The sequence below is a fragment of the Leucoraja erinacea genome, chromosome 27 (assembly GCF_028641065.1).
Source record: "Leucoraja erinacea ecotype New England chromosome 27, Leri_hhj_1, whole genome shotgun sequence".
Taxonomy (NCBI): Eukaryota; Metazoa; Chordata; class Chondrichthyes; order Rajiformes; family Rajidae; genus Leucoraja; species Leucoraja erinaceus.
In genome coordinates, this window is record NC_073403.1 from 5,551,654 (window position 1) to 5,573,045 (window position 21,392).

A 21,392-nucleotide genomic window follows, 5' to 3' on the forward strand; every position below is an offset into this window, starting at 1 on the left:
TTTTTAAGGCGGAGATAGATACATTTTTGATTGGTATGGGTTGCGGGGAGAAGGCAGGAAACGGGGTTGGGAGGGAAAGATGGATCAGCCATGATTGAATGGCAGAGTAGACTTGATGGGCCGAATGGCCTAATTCTGCTCCTATCATTTATGAAAGAGGTGGTGTTCCTGCATTAGTGAGCTGGTCTCAGATTGGATAGAAACAGAGAAACATAGAAAATAGGTGCAGGAGTAGGCCATTCGGCCCTTCGAGCCTGCACCGCCATTCGATATGATCATGGCTGATCATCCAACTCTGTATCCCATCCCTGCCTTCTCTCCATACCCCCTGATCCCTTTAGCCACAAGGGCCACATCTAACTCCCTCTTAAATACAGCCAATGACCTGTGGCCTCAACTACGTTGTGTGGCAAAGAATTCCACAGATTCACCACTCTCTGTGTGAAAAATGATTTTCTCATCTCGGTCCTAAAAGACTTCCCTCTTATGCTTAAACTGTGACCCCTAGTTCTGGACTTCCCCAACAATGTTATGCATTGACATCTATTTTCCAAAAGCCAATGTGGCCTTGTTTGTCATGGCAAATAGAGGAAGAATAGAAGCCTTGAATGTTAATCTTTTGCATAACTAACCTTTTGTAATATGAAATCACTGCCTGCTTCACAAAATCTACAATATTCAAGATGAATGGTTTGTTTCATTTGAGGAATTTCTTTGCTCTTTTTCAGATATCAACATGAGTTTCAGCTGAGAGGTAAGTGGAAGTGGAATGAAACCTGGGAGGTGTTTTTGATCTTTAGTTTGTCCTCCAATAGAAGGATTGTGACTCTCTAACACTCAATGACAAAGAAGGGTCTTGACCCGAAACGTCGCCCGTTCCTTCTCTCCAGAGATGCTGCCTATCTATCTATATTACTAAAAGTCCGTTCTTGACCGCTTTTGGCCGACTGTGCTGCGATTTCCGAGAGAACGCCGCCACCTACGGCCGTCATTTTTGGCCACCTCGCTCAGAGCCCCCCTCCGCCATATGAGCGCGGAGGATTTTATCCGTCCATGACAAATGAGAGAGATATGAATGTTTTTACAAAATTCCCCATTCTCTCTGCTGCCCCCGCTGGCGGCAGGGGGGGGAGGGACTATAAAACCAGGAAGTGTCGTGCCTCACTCAGTCTCTACCGGACCCAGGAAGCGAGTGGGTCATGGCAGAGACTGAGCTGTGAATAACACTGAATGCACGTCTACACCACGGCGAGTCCCCTCGATGCGGCTGTAAAGCAGCTGCAGCCCTTTTTAACAAGTTTGTGTTCACAAAATGAATTTTGGTTGTCAGGTGGCTGCAGCCCAATTGTTTGCCTTGGCTTTTAAAATAGTTGCAACAGTTGCATGCCTGCCCAAGCGTCTATACGGCCCACAATGTCTATTCTAGCCATCTGGAAACCAGTACCTTCGGCCCGCAACACCCATACTAGCACAACAGACAGCCCCCCCCCACTGGTGAGCTGTATTGGAATTGGTGGAGAGGTGGAATATTGCATTGGTGAACAGCCCTCCCGTGTGATGCTGGGACCCAACGGGTCCCACTTAGTCTAGTATATATATATATATATATCCACATCCTTGTCATGTGCAATAATGTACGAAGGTCAGACAATATGAGACACTCCATTTGTAAACGACACTTCCACTCCTACACCACAATTCTCCAGCTACGGCATCTTGGTCGATGAGTGTTATTGGTGGGTACGTTGCCACAACTCGGCAAGAATAATGCTCCTGTCCTCAGCTCCACGCAGTTACAGCGCCAATCTTTGTAATCTGGCTGTGTAATAACTACCCTGTGGCCTGCGCATGTTCTGACTAATCACAAAGTATCTGTTTGCTTGCTGGGAACAGGAGTTTAGTTAAAGACGTGTTGTGTCTGTGGAATTCTCCGCCTCAGAGGGCGGTGGAGGCACGTTCTCTGGATGCTGTCAAGAGAGAGCTTGATAGGGCTCTTAAAAAAGAATAGTGGAGTCGGGGGATGTGGGGAGAAGGCAGGAACGGAGCACTGATTGGGGATGATCAGCCATGATCACATTGAATGGCTCGAAGGTCCGAATGGCCTACTCCTGCACCCATTGTCTATTGTCTGTTGTCTAATATGATGGAGCAACTCAGTGGGCCAGCCAGCATCTCTGGAGAAAAGGAACTGGTGACGTTTTGGGACGAGACCCTTCTTCAGACTGGGACTGGTTAGCACCCTACATAGTGGTCACTTTTGCGTTGTACCTCAGGGGAAAGAAAAATGTGAGCCATAGAGAGATGTGGAACAAATGAATGAAAGATATGGAGCATAGGTATTTTAGTTTAAAGAGGCAGCATGGACACTGGCCCTTCGGCCCACTGAGTCCGTGCCCACCACCGATTACCCATACACTTGTTGTACCCGACACACATAGGGACAGTTTTTACACAGGCCAATTTGGTAACAAACCTGCACGCCTTTGGAATGTGGGTGGAAACCGGAGCACCCGGAGAAAACCCACCTGGTCACAGGGAGAACGTGCAAACTCCGTACAGACAGCAACCGTAGTCAGGATCGAACCCGGGTCTCTGGCGCTGTGAGGCAGCACCTCTACCTCTGCGCCACCATGCCACGTTTGAATAGACATCAGTAAATCTACGAGAAGAAGGGTCTCGCTCTCAGCCCGAAACGTCGCCGATTCCTTTTCTCCGGAGACGCTGCCTGACCCGCAGAGTTACTCCAGCGTTTTGGGTCTATCCTACAAACCGTTTGGTCTTTGGAATGCGGGAGAAAGCCGGAGCACCTGGAGGGAACCCACCTGTAGTAACAGGTAGAGCATGCAGTCTCTGCAAAAGGCTGTACCTGTAGTGAGCATGCCACACCTGGGTTTACGACAGCATTTTGTGTCTATCTTCAGCTTAAATCAGGAACTGCGGCACGGTGGCCCAGCGGTAGAGTTGCTGCCTTACAACAGTTGCAACTCCAACGACCCGGGTTCGATCCCCACTACGGGTGCTGTCAGTACGGAGTTTGCACGTTCTCCCCGTGACCTGCGTGGGTTTTCTCCGAGATCGTCGCTTTCCTCCCACACTCCAAAGACGTGCAGGTTTGTAGGTTGATTGATTGGCTTGGTCTGAATTGTAAATTGTCCCTAGTGTGTGTGTGTAGGAGAGTGTTAGTGTGCGGGGATCGCTGGTCGGTGTGGCCTCTGTGGTTTCCACACTGTTTCTCGAAACTAAACTAAACTGAACTTTATCTAAACTAAATCTTCGGTGTAAACCAGCGTCTGCAGTTCCTTCCTACACATTTCCAGCGTCTGCTCCACGGCAAAATTTCCTCGCAGTACGTCCATTTGGAAGATGTTCTCCGCTCTCCAACAAGAGTTGGGCAACATCCTCTCTCGCTGCCCGATAGCTTTCATCCTTGTTCTTTATCTCTCTACATCATCGCCTATATCTCTCATTTCCCTTTATCCCTAACCAGTCTGAAGAAGGGTCTCAACCCGAAACCATCACCCATTCCTTCTCTCCAGAGATGCTGCCTGTCCCACTGAGTTATGCCCCTGTCCCACTTAGGAAACCTGAACGGAAACCTCAGGAGACTTTGCGCCCCACCCAAGGTTTCCGTGCGGTTCCCGGAGGTTGCAGGTGGTTCCCGGAGGTTGCAGGTAGTGGAAGCAGGTAGGAAGACTGACAAAAACCTCCGGGAACCGCACGGAAACCTTGGGTGGGGCGCAAAGTCTCCAGAGGTTTCCGTTCAGGTTTCCTAAGTGGGACAGGGGCATTACTCCAGCTTTTTGTGTCTGTCTTTGGTTTAAAATAGCATCTGCAGTTCCTTCCTGCACAGTAAATCTACATTCACTGCTCCTGAATTTCATTTTGAATTCGGGTAAGAATTTTATTCTATCTGGGGCATTTTCCCCTCTCCATTCTCCAGCGATCCCCCTCACTGCGATGATGGAAAATCTCTGTGCAACTACCTCAGTGGGAAGTTGATAATGCAAGAACATGTGAAAAATATCCTGGTTTCCATTGCAGGGATAGTGTTGTGCTTGGAAGAGTCTAGGACTAGAGGTCACAGCCTCAGAATTAAAGGATGTTCTTTTAGGAAAGAGATAAGGAGAAATGTCTTTAGTCAGAGGGTGGTGAATCTGTGGAATTCTTTGCCACAGAATGCTGTAAAGGCCGTCAGTGGATATTTTAGAAACATAGAAAATAGGTGCAGGAGTAGGCCATTCGGCCCTTCCAGCCTGCACCACCATTCAATATGATCATGGCTGATCATCCTAACTCAGTATTTAATAGATTAATACAGTATTATCTATTTAAGAGATAGATCAATTTTTGATTAGTACGGTGTCAGAGGTTTATGGGGAGAAGGCAGGGGAATGGGGTTAGGAGGGAGAGATAGATCAGCCATGATTGAATGGAGGAGTAGAGTTGATGGGCCGAATGGCCTAATTCTACTCCTATCACTTATGACCTTTTGCACCCTACCTTTCTATGTCCCTAGTCTCCCTCTCCCTTGACTCTCAGTCTGAACAACCTTGAAACGCCACCTATTATTTTTCTCCAGAGATGTCCCGCTGAGTTACTCCAGCATTTCATGTCTGTCTGTCTTGTGCAGTTACATAGAAACATAGAAAAATAGGCAGCACCGCCATTCATTGTGATCATGGCTGATCGTCCCCTCTCAATAACCCGTGCCTGCCTTCTCCCCATATCCCTCGACTCCACTAGCCCCTAGAGCTCTATCTAACTCTCTCTTAAATCCTTCCAGTGACTTGGCCTCCACTGCCCTCTGTGGCAGGGAATTCCATAAATTCACAACTGGAAAAGCTTTTTCTCACCTCCGTCTTAAATGACCTCCCCTTTATTCTAAGACTGTGTGGCCCCTGGTTCTGGACTCGCCCAACATTGGGAACATTTTTCCTGCATCGAGCTTGTCCAGTCCTTTTATAATTGTATATGTTTCTATAAGATCTCCCCCTCATCCTTCTAAACTCCACACTCCACGCTCAACTTACAGCACGTTCCACACAGTTTGCCGCTGGGTAGCTCGCCAGTCATTGTACAGGGGTTAGTATCAAAGGCCACGTTCAGTTGTAAGTGGACACAAGCTACTGGCGTAACTCAGCGGGACAGGCGGCATCTCTGGAGAGAAGGAACGGTTGAGTTGTGAAATACATACTGGTCTACAAATTACCGCCTGCTGTTGTAAAGAAATTTAATTTGGTGCTCTTACGAAAACACTGCATACTTTCAATAGTTTCACACACTGTAAACTGCTTTCATCTGTAAAGTAATTATCAAATGGCTTGACGATGCTGCATTGTATAAAATAGCTCGCTGCATTCCTGCTCTTAATTTTCCTCTAGGTTTGAGCAAATTGCCGAGCAGCCATTTGGTCTGCATCATTAGTTTAAGATTTGAAATGTGATTCTAATTTGGGTCACAAATCTTTTGCAGGAAACTCCGACTTGACTGAACAATAATTGTCCTTTTTCCTTGCCCCTCCGCCCCGTGTGCGTGTGCGTGTGCGTGTGTGTGTGTGTGTGTGTGTGTGTCTCTGTCTCTCTGTGTCTCTGTCTCTCTGTCTCTCTCTCTGTGTCTCTCTCTGTCTCTCTGTGTCTCTCTGTGTCTCTCTCTGTGTCTCTCTCTGTGTCTCTCTGTCTCTCTCTGTCTCTCTCTGTGTCCAGCGGTCCAGAGTTATGTGTGGGCTGTTGTTTTCCGTTGCGTTATTGCAAGGAACTCTGCGCTTGGAGTTCAGCTTTAATGATTTATTATGGGTTAAGGAACAATATACTTATTGAAGGCTTGTGAACCTGCAGCTCGCAGGGCTTAGAGTCGCACTGAGGGGAAACTGTAAAGTTAAAAATGATCAGACTGCTAATTTGTGAAAATGCCCGTGAAAGTTGCAAGATGGCCATAAACAAATTAATCCCAGCTGACTTAGTTTGGTTTTAGTTTTAGAGATACAGCGTTGAAACAGGCCCACCGAGTCCGCACCGACCGGCGATCCCCGCACATTAAAGGGCCTGTCCCACTTGGCGATTTGTTTTCGGCGACTGCCAGCGTCATATCAGTTTCGCCAAAAGATTTTGAACATTTCAAAATCCAGCGGCCACAAAAAAAATGTCACGACACTTGAAAAAAAACGCCCGTCAATACGTCATCGCGCCGTGTCACGCCGCGACTTTTTCGGTGACCTGATCCATCAGTCAACGATGCCGGCCAGTCGCCGAAACAATTGCTAAGTGCAACAGGCCCTTAACCCTCTCCTACACACATTAGGGACAATTTACATTTGTACCCAGCCAGTTAACCTACAAACCTGCACGTCTTTGGAGTGTGGGAGGAAACCGAAGCTCTCGGGGGGGAAAACCCGCGCAGGTCGCGGGGAGAACGTGCAAACTCCGTGCAGACAGCGCCCCCCCTAGTCAGGATCGAACCTGGGGCTGTGAGACAGCAACTCTACCGCTGCGCTGTGTAGATGAGCAGAAAAAGGGCCAGCATGGATGAGGTGGGCTGAAGTGCCAGTTTCTGTGCTGTAAAACTCTTTGTCACAAAGAACATGCTGGTCGGTTAATTAGCTACTTAAAAAAAAAAATACAAGTGTGGGTGATTGGTAAAATAATCAAAGGGGAATTGATGGTAATGAGTAAGGATGAATGACGGGGAAGTAAAGGCTGTGTGGAAGTACGTATTACTCTGCTGGGGGCTGGCATGGTCCTGATGAGCTGAATGGCCTCCTTGTGTTAAGTAATCACATTGCCCTGGTTAACCAGACACAGCTAGCAATAACTATCCCCTTTTTCCATGTTTTTCTGTATAAATCTACAGTTCCAGCCCTTTGGAGTTTTTATTGGCTCACAACATAATGGGGGGGGGGGGTCGGGGAGAAAGTAAGGGGCCCCAATGAAATGGTGCAACGACTCCAACTTTATGGGAGGCACGGTAGCACAGCGGGTAGAGCTGCTGCCTGCCAGTGCCAGAGACCCGGGTTCGATTCTGACCTCGGCTGCTCTCTGTGTGGAGTTTGCACGGTCTTCCTGTGTCCGTGTGGGATCCCCCCCCCCCACATTCCAAAAGCCATGCGGGTATGTAGGTTAATTGGCCTTCGGTGTGTTGGGAGTTGGTGGAATCTGGGGGGAGGAGGGGGAGATTAAAAATATAGGATCAATGCTCAGTCGATGTAAGTGAGTACGTTTATTGGCCAAGTATTCACATACAAGGAATTTGCCTTGGTGCTCCGCCCACAAGCAACGACATGACGTACATTGACAGTTACGATTGACTCAGAAAACACTAAATAGGGTTCAACCTATCTCCTTAGCCTTGTTTGACATGAATAATAATGAGATGTAAAGGGGTGATTGATAGTCAGCAAGGACTCGATGGGCCGAAGGGGCCCTTTTCCGTGCTTGTATCTCTCGTTGGTGACTTAACCACCCTGTCCTGTAAATGTGCTGACATCACTTAGTTGCGTTAGGCAATTATTCATAAGTAGGACTCGCCGAGAATCAATTATAGATTGTTTTCTCGATTTTTAAAGCATGTTAATTGAGTCCTGGGCATTAATCTTCCCATGCAAGAATCATTACTCTCTGGCAGCGGAGTCAATCGCTCCAGATCAAATGCAATAAAACTTGAGAACTATTATAAAGACATTGCGGTGATTAAAGCATTTTTGGGGCATCTTATTAGCGACTGGAACATTGTCATTTGAGCAGCCTGATGAGGTTGGCAGGGCATGACCTCCACCAACCCAGCTGTAAGAATCCAGCACTTACTGCAACTGGGACTTGAAAATGCCACTAAACTGGTATCTTTATGTACTGTATACTCAGTGTACTACAGATGTATATGTACTTGTACTACACTCCAGGGACAATCTGCAGAAGACATTTAAGCTAGGGGTTGCCAGGGGTCGTGGGGCGAAGGCAAAAGAATGGGGTTGAGAGGGAAAGATAGATCAGCCATGATTGAATGGCGGAGTAGACTTGATGGGCCGAATGGCCTGGTTCTGCTCCTAGAATTTATGAGGGTGAACTTATGACAACTTGCCGAAGCCAATTGGCTTACAAACCCACAAGTCTTTGGGATGTGGGAGGAAACCGGAGCACCCTGAGAAAACCCACGTGGTCCACAGTGCGAATGTGCAAACTCCGTACGGATAACACCAGTAGTCGGGATCGAACCGGGGCACAAGCTCTACCGCCGCGCCACTCTGCTGCTTTTAAAGATGCTGAGAGAACTCCAGTCTCGTAGCGCCAGAGACCCCCAGGTTCGATCCTGACCTCGGGTGCTGTCTGTTTGTGGAGTTTGCATGCTCTCTCTGTGACTGCGTGAGTTTCCTCCCACTTCCCAAACACCAGCGCGCTTGTTGGTTAATTGCCCTCGGCTTGTGCGGTGAGTAGATGAGAAAGTTAATGCCCCTGTCCCACTTAGGAAACCTGAACGGAAACCTCTGGAGACTTTGCGTCCCACCCAAGGTTTCCGTGAGGTTCCCGGAGGTTTTTGTCAGTCTTCCTACCTGCTTCCACTACCTGCAACCTCCGGCAACCACCTGCAACCTCCGGGAACGCACGGAAACCTTGGGTGGGGCGCAAAGTCTCCAGAGGTTTCCGTTCAGGTTTTCTAAGTGGGACGGGCATTTACACACAACTAGCGAACAGGCTGTCAAAGGCAGGTGTGGACTCGGAGGGCCAAAGGGGCTGTTTCCATTCTGTATCTGACAATGAAAACTTTGTTTTAAAAACCCGCTTAAAAATTATTTCCCTGCACCACCAATACCAATTTCGCCCAACACCTCCGCTCAGTCCGCATCCACCAACCTGATCTCCCGGTGGCTCAGCACTTCAACTCCCCCTCCCATTCCCAATCCGACCTTTCTGTCCTGGGCTTCATCCATGGCCAGAGTGAGCACCACCGGAAATTGGAGGAGCAGCACCTCGTATTCCGCTTGGGCAGTCTGCACCCTAGCGGCATAAACATTGACTTCTCCAATTTCTGGTAGCCCTTGCTGTCTCCGTTGGAAAATCGAAGGTAGACAAAATAATAATAATAATAATAATAAATTTTATTTATGGGCGCCTTTCAAGAGTCTCAAGGACACCTTACAAAAATTTAGCAGGTAGAGGAAAAACATGTAAGGGGAATGAAATAAATAGTAGAGACATGACTAGTACACAAAGTAAAGACAGAAAGTAAATACAAAACAGTATGAGGCAATAATGCACAGATGAAAAACGGCACGTGGGGCTAAGGATAGGTGAAGAGATGGGTCTTGAATTAATGGTGAGGGCACAGAATTGCGGATCAAAAGGGACAGAGCACGAAACTCAGGGGCTGCAGCAGCATCTATGGAGGAAAGGAAATAGGCAACGTTTCGGGCCAAAACCCTCCTTCAGACTTCTTGGAGTAACTCAGCGGGACAGGCAGCAACTCTGGAGAGCAGGAATAGGTGACATAGAAACATAGAAAATAGGTGCAGGAGTAGGCCATTCGGCCCTTCGAGCCTGCACCACCATTCAATGTGATCATGGCTGATCATCCGTACCTGCCTTCTCTCCATACCCCCTGATCCCTTTAGCCACAAGGGCCACATCTAACTCCCTCCATATAGCCAATGGGAGCTGTGGCAGAGAGAGAGATTCATCACTCTCTGTGTGAAGAAGTTCTTCTCATCTCAGTTTTTAAAGGAGCATCCTTATGGACCCCTTGTCCTGGAAAGGAATCTTCCTGCAGTATACTAATTAGGCCAACGTTTCGGGTTTCTAAAACCCTCTAAATTCTCCTAAATTCTAGAGAGTATAAACCAGTCTTTCTTCATAAGACAGTCCTGACATCCCAGGAATCAGTCTGGTGAACCTTCTCTGCACTCCCTCTATGGCAATAATGTCCTTCCTCAGATTTGGAGACCAGTACGCAATACTCCAGGTGTGGTCTCACCCAGACCCTGTACATCTGCAGTAGAACCTCTCTGCTCCTATACTCAAATCTGGTCGAGACCCTTCTTCAAACTGAAGAAGGGTCTCGACCCAAAACGTCACCCATTCCTTCTCTGCAGAGATGCCGCCTGTCCCGCTGAGTTACTCCAGCCTGTTGTGTCTATCTTTGACTGTAATCGTGTACAGTCTTTCCAATGACACGAAAAAAAGCTTTTCACTGTACTTGATGACAATTAACCAAACTAAAACAGCTCCAGGCACAGTGTGCTCATTGTGAGAATGGGTTGCAGGAAAAAGTTAGTGTGGAAATGAGTTGGTGAGAGTGAGTTGGAGCAACTCGACTAATCTTCTGGAGGTGAGGGAGCAGTTGGCTTTGGAAGAGCTCCCAATGTAATCCTGTCTTAATATAAATGCTGATGATAGATGTGTACCTGCCACATGCCAAGAGATGTGCTGACAGAGAGCTGGCCTGGCATATCGCCACCGGTCACTACAACAGCCCAGGGAACTATAATTAGCATGACCCAAACCTTGCATCGGGTTTCCCCATCGCCACACACCAGCTGTTTGCTCAAACATTAAAGTGGGTTGTTTAACCTTGCCCCCCTCTGCCTCTCCCTCTGCCTCCCCCTCTGCCTCCCCCTCCCCCCTCTGTCTCCTGCCTCCCCCCTCTGCCTCTCCCCTCCCCCCTCTGTCTCCCCCTCCCCCCCTCTGCCTCTCCCTCTGCCTCTCCCTCTGCCTCTCCTTCCCCTCTCCCCCTCCCCTCCCTCTCCCCCCTCCCCCCCCCCTCCGCCTCCAGTTTAAGAATAACGGGTCGGCCATTTAGGACTGAGATGAGGAAAAAACCTTTTCACCCAGAGAGTTGTGAATCTGTGGAATACTCTGCCACAGAAGGCAGTGGAGGCCAATTCACTGGGCATTTTCAAGAGGGAGCCAGATTTAGCTCTTAGGGCTAATGGAATCCAGGGATATGGGGAGAAAGCTTTTTCTCACAGAGAGTGGTGAGTCTGTGGAATTCTCTGCCTCAGAGGGCAGTGGAGGCAGGTTCTCTGAATGTTTTCAAGAGAGAGCTAGATGCGGCTCTTAAAAATAGCAGAGTCGGGGGATATGGGGAGAAGGCAGGAACGGGGTACTGATTGTGGATGATCAGCCATGATCACATTGAATGGTGATGCTGGCTTGAAGGGTTGAATGGCCCAACTCCTGCACCTATTGTCTATTGTCTATGGTCTAAAGCAGGAATGGGGTACTGATTCTGGATGATCAGCCATGATCATATTGAATGGTGATGCTGGCTCGAAGGGCCAAATGGCCTACTCCTACACCTATTTTCTATGTTTGTATCCATGTGTGTATCTAAAACCCTCTATCATATCTCCCTCCACCACCACCCCTGGCAGTACGTTCCAGGCACCCACCACCCTCCAACAACGCCCCCATTAAACCTGCTCGCTCTCACCTTATAGGTGTGCCCTCTAGTGCTGGACATTACAACCCTGGGGGGGGAAGGTTCTGACTCTCTAGCCTATCTATGGTCTGGTCATTCTATATACTACCATCAAGGGGCTGCATGTTGGCGCAGCGGTAGAGTTGCTGCCTTACAGTTGCTGAGACCCGGGTTCAATCCTGACCACGGGTGCTGTGTGTGGACCTTCTCCCCGTGACCTGTGTGGGTACCTTCTCCCACACTTGAAAGACGTGCCATAATTGTAAATTGTCCCCAGTGTGTGCAGGATAGTGTTAGTGTGCGGGGGTCGCTGGTCAGTACGGACTCGGTGGGCCGAAGGGCCTGTTTCCACACTGTTTTTCTGAACTGAATCTGAAGAGGGGTCTCGACCCGAAATGGCCTACTCCCGCACCTATTGTCTATTGTCTAAATGTCATTAATCAGAGGGTGGTGAATTTGTGGAATTATTTGCCACAGAAGGCTGTGGAGGCCAATTCACTGGGTGTTTTCAGGAGAGAGTCAGATTTAGCTCTTTGGGCTAAAGGAATCAAGGGATATGGGGAGAAAGCTTTTTCTCACTCAGAGAGTGGTGAGTCTGTGGAATTCTCTGCCTCAGAGGGCGTTGGAGGCATGTTCTCTGGATGCTCTCAAGAGAGAGCTAGATAAGGCTCTTAAAAATAGCGGAGTCAGGGGGTATGGGGAGAAGGCAGGAACGGGGTACTGATTGGGGATGATCAGCCATGATCACATTGAATGGTGATGCTGGCTCGAGGGGCCAAATGGCCTCTACTCCTGCACCTATTGTCTATGGTCGAAAGCAGGAACGGGGTACTGATTGGGGATGATCAGCCACGATCACATTGAATGGTGATGCTGGCTCGAAGGGCCAAATGGCCTCTACTCCTGCACCTATTGTCTATTGTCGATTGTCTAAATGTCTTTAATCAGAGGGTGATGAATCTGTGGAATTATTTGCCATGGAAGGCTGTGGAGGCCACAGGTCAGTGGATATTTTTAAGACAGAGATAGATAGATTCTTGATTAGTACATGTCAGAGGTTATGGGGAGTAGGCAGGAAAATTGGGTTAGGAGGGAGAGATAGATCAGCCATGATTTAATGGCAGGGTAGGGTTGATGGGCCGAATGGCCTAATTCTACTCCTATCACTTATGACCTTATAAACCAGCATCTGCAATTCCTTCCTACACTCAGCTGAAGAAGTCGGTGGAGTTACTGCAGCACTTTGTGTGGCTTTTTCTTCCCCTAATGTCAATTTGGCTGCCTGCGTCTAACAGTTAAGTTCAACGTTGTCCTTACTTGACTGTGGAGATTGACTGACCTTCCCTCTCCTTTGCCCGTGGCAGCAAGCCAACTAACGGTCGGTGTTAACTCCCAACTCGCCTGCGAAACCTGTTGATCAATAAACTGCTCTGGCAGCGTTATTTAAGAGGCTTTTTATAGACATACCGGAGTTTGGACCCAGCTTCAACACATGCCTGCTGCATCCCCATCTGCTGAGAACAGTCACGGCAACTTGCGGTCTACGTTTCAAGCCATCGCCGGGAGCTTTACACAGAGGTCGGGTGACAGGTTGACCAGCGGACTTCAGTTTACAGAAGGGTACCTTGATTTACCCCAGGAGTCAGATGGTGTGAGGTGGTGGGGAGGAATGTGTGGGCCTGTCAATGGGGTGCAGGGCATAGATGGGGTCGGGGGGATAGTAAGGGGTGGATGGTTTGTTTAAGAAGGGACTGCAGATGCTGGAAAATAGAAGGTAGACAAAAGTGCTGGAGAAACTCAGCGGGTGCAGCAACATAGAAACATAGAAAATAGGTGCAGGAGTAGGCCATTCGGCCCTTCGAGCCTGCACCGCCATTCAATATGATCATGGCTGATCATCCAACTCAGTATCCCGTACCTGCCTTCTCTCCATATCCCCCCTGATCCCCTTAGCCACAAGGGCCACATCTAACTCCCTCTTAAATATAGCCAATGAACTGGCCTCAACTACCCTCTGTGGCAGAGAGTTCCAGAGATTCACCACTCTCTGTGTGAAAAAAGTTCTTCTCATCTCGGTTTTAAAGGATTTCCCCCTTATCCTTAAGCTGTGACCCCTTGTCCTGGACTTCCCTAACATCGGGAACAATCTTCCTGCATCTAGCCTGTCCAACCCCTTAAGAATTTTGTAAGTTTCTATAAGATCCCCTCTCAATCTCCTAAATTCTAGAGAGTATAAACCAAGTCTATCCAGTCTTTCTTCATAAGACAGTCCTGACATCCCAGGAATCAGTCTGGTGAACCGTCTCTGCACTCCCTCTATGGTATCTAGGCATCTATGGAGCGAAGAAAATGGGCAACGTTTCGGGCCGAAACGTTGCCTATTTCCTATAGTGGAGATTGTTCAACTCTTTGCATGGAGCGAAGGAAATAGGCAACGTTGCCTGTTTCCTTCGCTCCATAGATGCTGCCGCACCCGCTGAGTTTCTCCAGCACTTGGTTTGTGGTTCGTTAGTTACCTAAAATTACCGAGAATTTGCTGTTCAGATCGCTGGGGTTTATAGCAAAAGGATTTGAGTATAGGAGCAGGGAGGTTCTACTGCAGTTGTACAGGGTCTTGGTGAGACCACACCTGGAGTATTGCATACAGTTTTGGTCTCCTAACCTGAGGAAAGGCATTCTTGCCATAGAGGGAGTGCAGAGAAGGTTCGCCAGACTGATTCCTGGGATGTCAGGACTTTCACAAGAAGAAAGACTGGATAGACTCGGCTTGTACTCGCTAGAATTTAGAAGATTGAGGGGGGGGGGATCTTATAGAAACTTACAAAATTCTTAAGGGGTTGGATAGGCTAGATGCAGGAAGATTGTTCCCGATGTTGGGGAAGTCCAGAACAAGGGGTCACACAGTTTAAGGATAAGGGGAAAATCTTTTAGGACCGAGATGAGGAAAACATTTTTCACACTCAGAGTGGTGAATCTGTGGAACTCTCTGCCACAGAAGGTAGTTGAGGCCAGTTAATTGTGCTGGAGTGCTGGAGAAACTCAGCGGGTGGAGCAACATCTATGGAGCGAAGGAAATAGGCAACGTTTCGGGCCGAAACCCTTTCGGGTTTCGGCCCGAAACGTTGCCTATTTCCGGGTTTCGGCCCGAAACATTGCCTATCTCCTTCACCCCATAGATGCTGCTGCACCCGCTGAGTTTCTCCAGCACTTTTGTCTACCCAGGACAGAAAGGTCGGTGTGGGAAGGGGAGTTAAAATAATCGGCAACCAGGAGATCCAGTCCATACACCCAACTCTCTTTATGTAAAAGGAATGTTACCCCTCAGGTTCCTACTGAATCTCTCTCTCTCCCCCCCCCCCCCCCCCCCCCCCCCCCACTTTAACCCTAGGTCCTCTGCTTCATTATTCTGTACTCTGGGTAAAAAAAATCTGTGCATTCACCCGATCTATTCCCCTCAAGATCTTGTGTAGGACCACCCCTCATCCTCCTGCGCTCCAAGGAATTGAGCCCCAGCCTGCTCAACCTCTCCCTGTAGCTCAGGCCCTCTTGTCCTGCCAACAGATAAACATTGAAACATATAAGATTGTTAAGGGCTTGGACACACTAGAGGCAGGAAATATGCTCCTGATGTTGGGGGGGAGTCCAGAACCAGGGGCCACACAGTTTAAGAATAAGGAGTAAGCCATTTAGATCCGAGACGAGGAAACACTATTCCTCACAGAGAGTTGTGAGTCTGTGGAATTCTCTGCCTCGGAGGGCGGTGGAGGCCGGTTCCCTTGATGCTTTCAAGAGAGAGCTAGATAGGGCTTTTAAAAATAGCGGGGCCAGGGGATATGGGGAGAAGGCAGGAACGGGGTACTGGTTGGGGATGATCAGCCATGATCACATTGAATGGCGGTGCTGGCTCGAAGGGCCGAATGGCCTGCTCCTGCACCTGGTGTCTATTGTCTATAACATCCTTGTGCATCTTCCCTGTAAGCGCCTCGACCCGAAAAGCCTCCCATTCCAGCTCTCCAGATATGCCGCCTGCCCCTGCTGAGATACTCCAGCACTCTGTGCCTATCTTCGGCTTAAACCAGCATCTGCAGTTCCTTCCTTCCTTGCTACGCTTTGACGTGCCCTCTGCAGCTCGGCAACATATGCCTGTTGACAAGGTGATCCTTGTGTGTATATCTCTCTGAGATGACACAAACACGACAAGAGGCATTTTATAGCCTGCAGTTCATCAAGGAACGGATGTGTAACCATTGACTCGGTGTGTCGAGAGGGTTAGTGCGAAAGTTTCACCTGTGGCAACCCCTTCATCTTTCACCCCCACAGTCGAGCCGGCGTTTAAGCAGCCTGCGTTCTCTGGGATGCCTGTCAGCGTTGGTTCTTTATTTCCACTCAACCTGCTCCAGCAACTGCAGGGGAATAATTTATTTCAGCGCTTCAGGCATGTTAATTTGGAAGCAGGTTTGGCCCTGGTAACCCGGGTTCAATGCATTGGGCAAAGTGCTTTGCCACTGAAATAAAACGCAGTTAAATAGAGCTGCTCAGAGTACTGAGAGCAAAGCTAATCCGACTATTCCACTGGGAGAATGCCCATTTATACAGCCCACTGCACTTTAGGCTCCAAGCTCTGCAGGGGAAAGCTGGGAAATAACTTTAAAAGAAATAACGTCCGCCTCCAGGCACCCTTCAAGGAAGACTTGGTCAAAGAGTGATACAGCGTGGAAACAGGCCCGACGGCCCAACTTGCCCACACCGGCCAACATGTCCCAGCTACACTAGTCCCACCTGCCCATGTTACATAGAAACATAGAAAATAGGTGCAGGAGTAGGCCATTCGGCCCTTAGAGCCTGCACCGCCATTCAATATGATCATGGCTGATCATCCAACTCCGTATCCTGTACCTGCCTTCTCTCCATACCCCCTGATCCCTCTAGCCAGAAGGGCCACATCTACCTCCCACTTAAATATAGCCAATGAACAGGCCTTAGCTACTTTCTGTGGCAGATAATTCCACAGATTCACCACTCTCTGTGTGAATTTTTTTTTTTCTCATCTCGGTCCTAAAAGACTTCCCCCTTATCCTTAAACTGTGACCCCTTGTTCTGGACTTCCCCAACATCGGGAACAATCTTCCTGCATCTAGCCTGTCCAACCCCTTAAGAATTTTGTAAGTTCCTATAAGATCCCCCCTCAATCTTCTGGGTCCATGTCGCTCCAAACCTGACCTATCCAGCCTTCCTGTAGTTTTTCTCCCTCCCTCCCGCTGGTGTGTCGGAGGTTGAGTGGAGACCTGATAGAGGAATATCAAATTGTGAGAGGCATAGATAGGGAAGGCTAAGAAGGAACTGCAGATGCTGGAAAAATCGAAAGTAGACGAAAAATGCTGGAGAAACTCAGCGGGTGAGGCAGCATCTGTGGAGAAAAGGAGCAGGCAACGTTTTGGGTCGAGACCCTTCTTCAGACCTGTAAAGTCACCTATCCCTTCTCTCCAGAGATGCCACCTGTCCTGCTGAGTTACTCCAGCATTGTGTGTCTATCTTCGGTGTAAACCAGCATCTGCAGTCCCTTCCTACACGTTTGGGGCCGAAGGGCCTGCTTCCACACTGTTTGACTCCATAAGTTGAACGGATCACTTAAAGATGGGAACAAACTATGTTTGAACTGATGTCAAAAAAGTTGTCCTGAATTAAGAACTGGAGGTTCTACTGCAGTTGTACAGGGCCTTGGTGAGACCACACCTGGAGTATTGCATGCAGTTTTGGTCTCCTAATCTGAGGAAAGACATTCTTGCCATAGAGGGAGTACAGAGAAGGGTCACCAGACTGAGCCCTGGGATGGCAGGACTTTCATATGAAGAAAGACTGGATAGACTCGGCTTGTACTCGCTAGAATTTAGAAGATAGAGGGGGGATCTTATAGAAACTTACCAAATCCTTAAGCGGTTGGACAGGCTAGATGCAGGAAGATTGTTCCTGATGTTGGGGAAGTCCAGAACAAGGGGTCACAGTTTAAGGATAAGGGGGAAGTCTTTTCGGACCGGGATAAGAACATTTTTTTCACACAGAGTGGTGAATCTGTGGAATTCTCTGCCACAGAGGGTAGTTGAGGCCAGTTCATTGGGTATATTTAAGAGGGAGTTAGATGTGGCCCTTGTGGCTTGGTTTATACTCTCTAGAATTTAGAAGATTGAGAGGGGATCTTATAGAAACTTACAAAATTCTTAAGGGGTTGGACAGGCTAGATGCAGGAAGATTGTTCCCGATGTTGGGGAAGTCCAGGACAAGGGGTCATAGCTTATGGATAAGGGGGAAATCCTTTAAAGTTGAGAAGAACTTTTTTCACGCAGAGAGTGGTGAATCTCTGGAACTCTCTGCCACAGAGGGTAGTTGAGGCCAGTTCATTGGCTATATTTAAGAGTGAGTTAGATGTGGCCCTTGTGGCTGAAGGGATCAGGGGGTATGGAGAGAAGGCAGGTACAGGATACTGAGTTGAATGATTAACCATGATCATATTGAATGGCGGTGCAGGCTCGAAGGGCCGAATGGCCTACTCCTGCACCTATTTTTTATGTTTCTATGTTTAAGTGACTGGTTGGGTGTTGCAAGGATTTTGTGTTATAATTTCAGGATATTAAGAATGGTAGCATTTGCCAAATAAAAATGATACATTATCTAGCCAGTGTAGTCAGTCTGTGAGATGTGTTTTCTGCTGATATACATTTGCAATAAACATTGGATCTTGTCCCAGTGCGTTTGGCTCAGATCCGTGGAGAGGCTGTGTTAACCAGCTACTGGGCAAACGCACTGTGCTGCACGCACCTCATTTGTCTTGCGAGTCCCTCTAATAATAATAATGCTGTTAGATAGGTCATATATCACAACGTGGAAAGTATTTAACCCTCCGAGTATTACGTTTCGAGGCACTAAACCCTGCCGCGTTTTATCTGGAACAGCCTGGTCCTCGACGGCAAACCATTTGCGATGAGGTGTCTGCCTGGGGAATAGTCAGGAGACGAGGAGGCATCATCTTGATGTTCTCTCCCTAATTGGCTTCTTTGGAGGAGAGAGCTTTGCCAATTGGAGCATGTCAGGGGAACGTGGAGATTAACAAACTCGGAGCAAATCCACATTTTCAAGATTTCAATGTTTTTAAGGAAAAACTAATTAGTGCCTGATTGTTTTTGCTTTGCTAATCTTGCCCTCCACAGCTCCGTAACTCCATTACTATATGTTCTTGCTCACTTTCTCCTCCTCCTCATTCCTTCTCTTTGGGCTAGCAAGGACTTTATTCCTTGGAGTGCAGGGTAGAAGTGTAGGAGATTGTTTTTACCTGGTTCATCTTGTCCTCCACTGCTCGATAACTCCATGATAATGTTCTCTTGATCACACTCTCCTCCTCTCATTCCCAATAAGGGGTCGGCCATTTAGAACGGAGATGAGGAATAACTTTTCACACAGGGTTGTGAATCTGTGGAATTCTCTGCCTCAGAAGGCAGTGGAGGCCAATTCTCTGGATGCTTTCAAGAGAGAGCTAGATAGGGCTATTAAAGATAGCGGGGTCAGGGGGATATGGGGAGAAGGCAGGAACGGGGTACTGATTGTGGATGATCAGCCATGATCACATTGAATGGCAGTGCTGGCTCGAAGGGCCGAATGGTCTACTCCTGCGCCTATTGTCGATTACCCTCCCGCCCCCACATAGAACACAGAACAACACAGTGCTGGCGGAACTCAGTGGATCTGGCAGCATCTCTGGAGAACATGGATAGGAGACGTTTTGAGCGGGGACTCATCTTCAGACTGAAGAAGGGTCCTGACCTAAAATGTCGCCAATCCATGTTCTCCCGAGATTCTACTTGACTCGCTACTTCTTGCATATGGCGTGCACAGCCTAAGGTTGTAGGGAGGGAGGGAGGGAGAGAGATGGGGGGTATGGGGTGAGGGGTGAGGGGGGGGGGGGGGGGGGGGGGGGGGGAGGGGGGAAGTCAGGTTGATTGCATTATTGAAAACGGGGTGGACCACGTGAAGGTTGCAATTCCCTGGGATGTCAGGACTTTCATATGAAGAAAGACCGGATAGACTCGGCTTGTACTCGCTAGAATTTAGAAGATTGAGGGGGGATCTTATAGAAACTTACAAAATTCTTAAGGGGTTGGACAGGCTAGATGCAGGAAGATTATTCCCGATGTTGGGGAAGTCCAGGACAAGGGGTCACAGTTTAAGGATAAGGGGGAAATCCTTTAGGACCGAGATGAGAAAAACATTTTTCACACAGAGAGTGGTGAATCTGTGGAATTCTCTGCCACAGAAGGTAGTTGAGGCCCCAGTTCATTGGCTATATTTAAGAGGGAGTTTTATGTGGCCCTTGTGGCTAAAGGGATCAGGGGGTATGGAGAGAAGGCAGGTACGGGATACTGAGTTGGATGATCAGCCATGATCATATTGAATGGCTGTGCAGGCTCGAAGGGCCGAATGGCCTACTCCTGCACCTATTTTCTATGATGTTTCTAGGTTTCTGCACCCATTCATTAACCTGCCACAGGAATAGTGAACGTGCGTGTATTGTATTTCTCTCTGCTGTCAGACCCTGCTTACAGCACTGAATCTACTCTCGTTCACACACTTGTATCGGGTAGAACCTCCCTTCATCCAGGAGGCCGATCGGAGCCGAGCCGGGACAGTTTACATCCACTTGGGCTCGAAGGGCCGAATGGCCTACTCCTTCACCTATTTTCTATGTTTCTTGCATATGGCGTGCACAGCCTAAGGTTGGAGGGAGGGAGAGAGCGGGAGGAGAGAGCGGGAGGAGAGGGTGGGGGGGGTTGGGGGGTGAAGTCAGGTTGATTGCATTAGTGTAAACAGGGTGGACCACGTGAAGGTTGCAATTTCCTACCCCCTTGACCCACTGAGCTGCTCCAGCACTTTGTGTCTTCAGTCTTTAAAGATGCAGTGCAGAAACAGGTCCTTGGATGGACCCACCGAGTCCGTGCCGACCAGCGATCACCCCGTATACTAACTCTATCCAGCACCCTGTGGATGATTTATAATTTTACCGATGCCAATTAACCTACAAACCTGTACATCTTTGGTGTGTGGGAGGAAACCGGAGCTCCTGGAGCAAACCCACGCAGTCACAGGGAGAACGTGCAAACTCCGTACAGAGAGCACCCGTAGTCAGGGACTCTGTAGACCACTGCTCTACTGTGACATTATAAATTATGTTTAAAATGTTTGCTTTTAATGTTGACTGTGCATTCGTCTGCTACTGTGAGGCATTGGGAGGGGTGAGGTCTCACCTCCACACACACTGTCCACAGTTGCCCATCATGGCTTCAATAACCTCATGGCTGATCATTGCGCTCAGCACCATCCCATACACTGACCCCCCCCCCTGTGGAGTCATGGAGCGATACAGCGTGGCCGCAGACCCTTCAGCCCAGCTCGGCCATGCTGACCCACTTGCAGAAACAAACTAGTCAGATTCCGATTCAGATTCAAACTTTATTGTCATTGTGCAGTGTACAGTACAGAGACAACGAAATGCAGTTAGCATCTCATCGCCCTAGAAGAGCGAATATAGAATATGAGCAATAAATATATATACGTACATACAGTCATAGTGGTGCAATTTTTCTGGTGGAAGGAGTGTCCGGGGGAGGGGGTGACTGGCAATCATCGAGGTGCAGAGTTAAGTTGTGTAACAGCCGCAGGGAAGAAGCTGTTCCTGGACCTGCTGGTTCGACAACGGAGAGACCTGTAGTGCCTCCCGGATGGTAGGAGGGTAAACAGTCCGTGGTTGGGGTGAGAGCGGTCCTTGACGCTGCTGAGCGCCCTCCGCAGACAACGCTTGCTTTGGACAGACTCAATGGAGGGGAGCGAGGAACCGGTGATGCGTTGGGCAATTTTCACCACCCTCTGCAGTGTTTTCCGGTCAGAGACAGAGCAGTTGCCATACCATACTGTGATACAGTTGGCAAGGATGCTCTCGATGGTGC

The 21,392-nt window shown here is 48.6% G+C and overlaps 1 protein-coding gene across 1 annotated transcript in view; it reads left to right on the forward strand.

Moving 5' to 3' along the window:
- The window catches only part of LOC129710131 (src kinase-associated phosphoprotein 2-like), a 295,021-nt gene that overhangs the window by 31,397 nt on the left and 242,232 nt on the right, over positions 1-21,392 (forward strand). Inside the window, exon 3 of the mRNA XM_055656879.1 lies at positions 729-754. Coding sequence (XP_055512854.1) covers positions 729-754 — 26 coding nt within the window. The remainder of the gene's footprint in view (positions 1-728; positions 755-21,392) is intronic.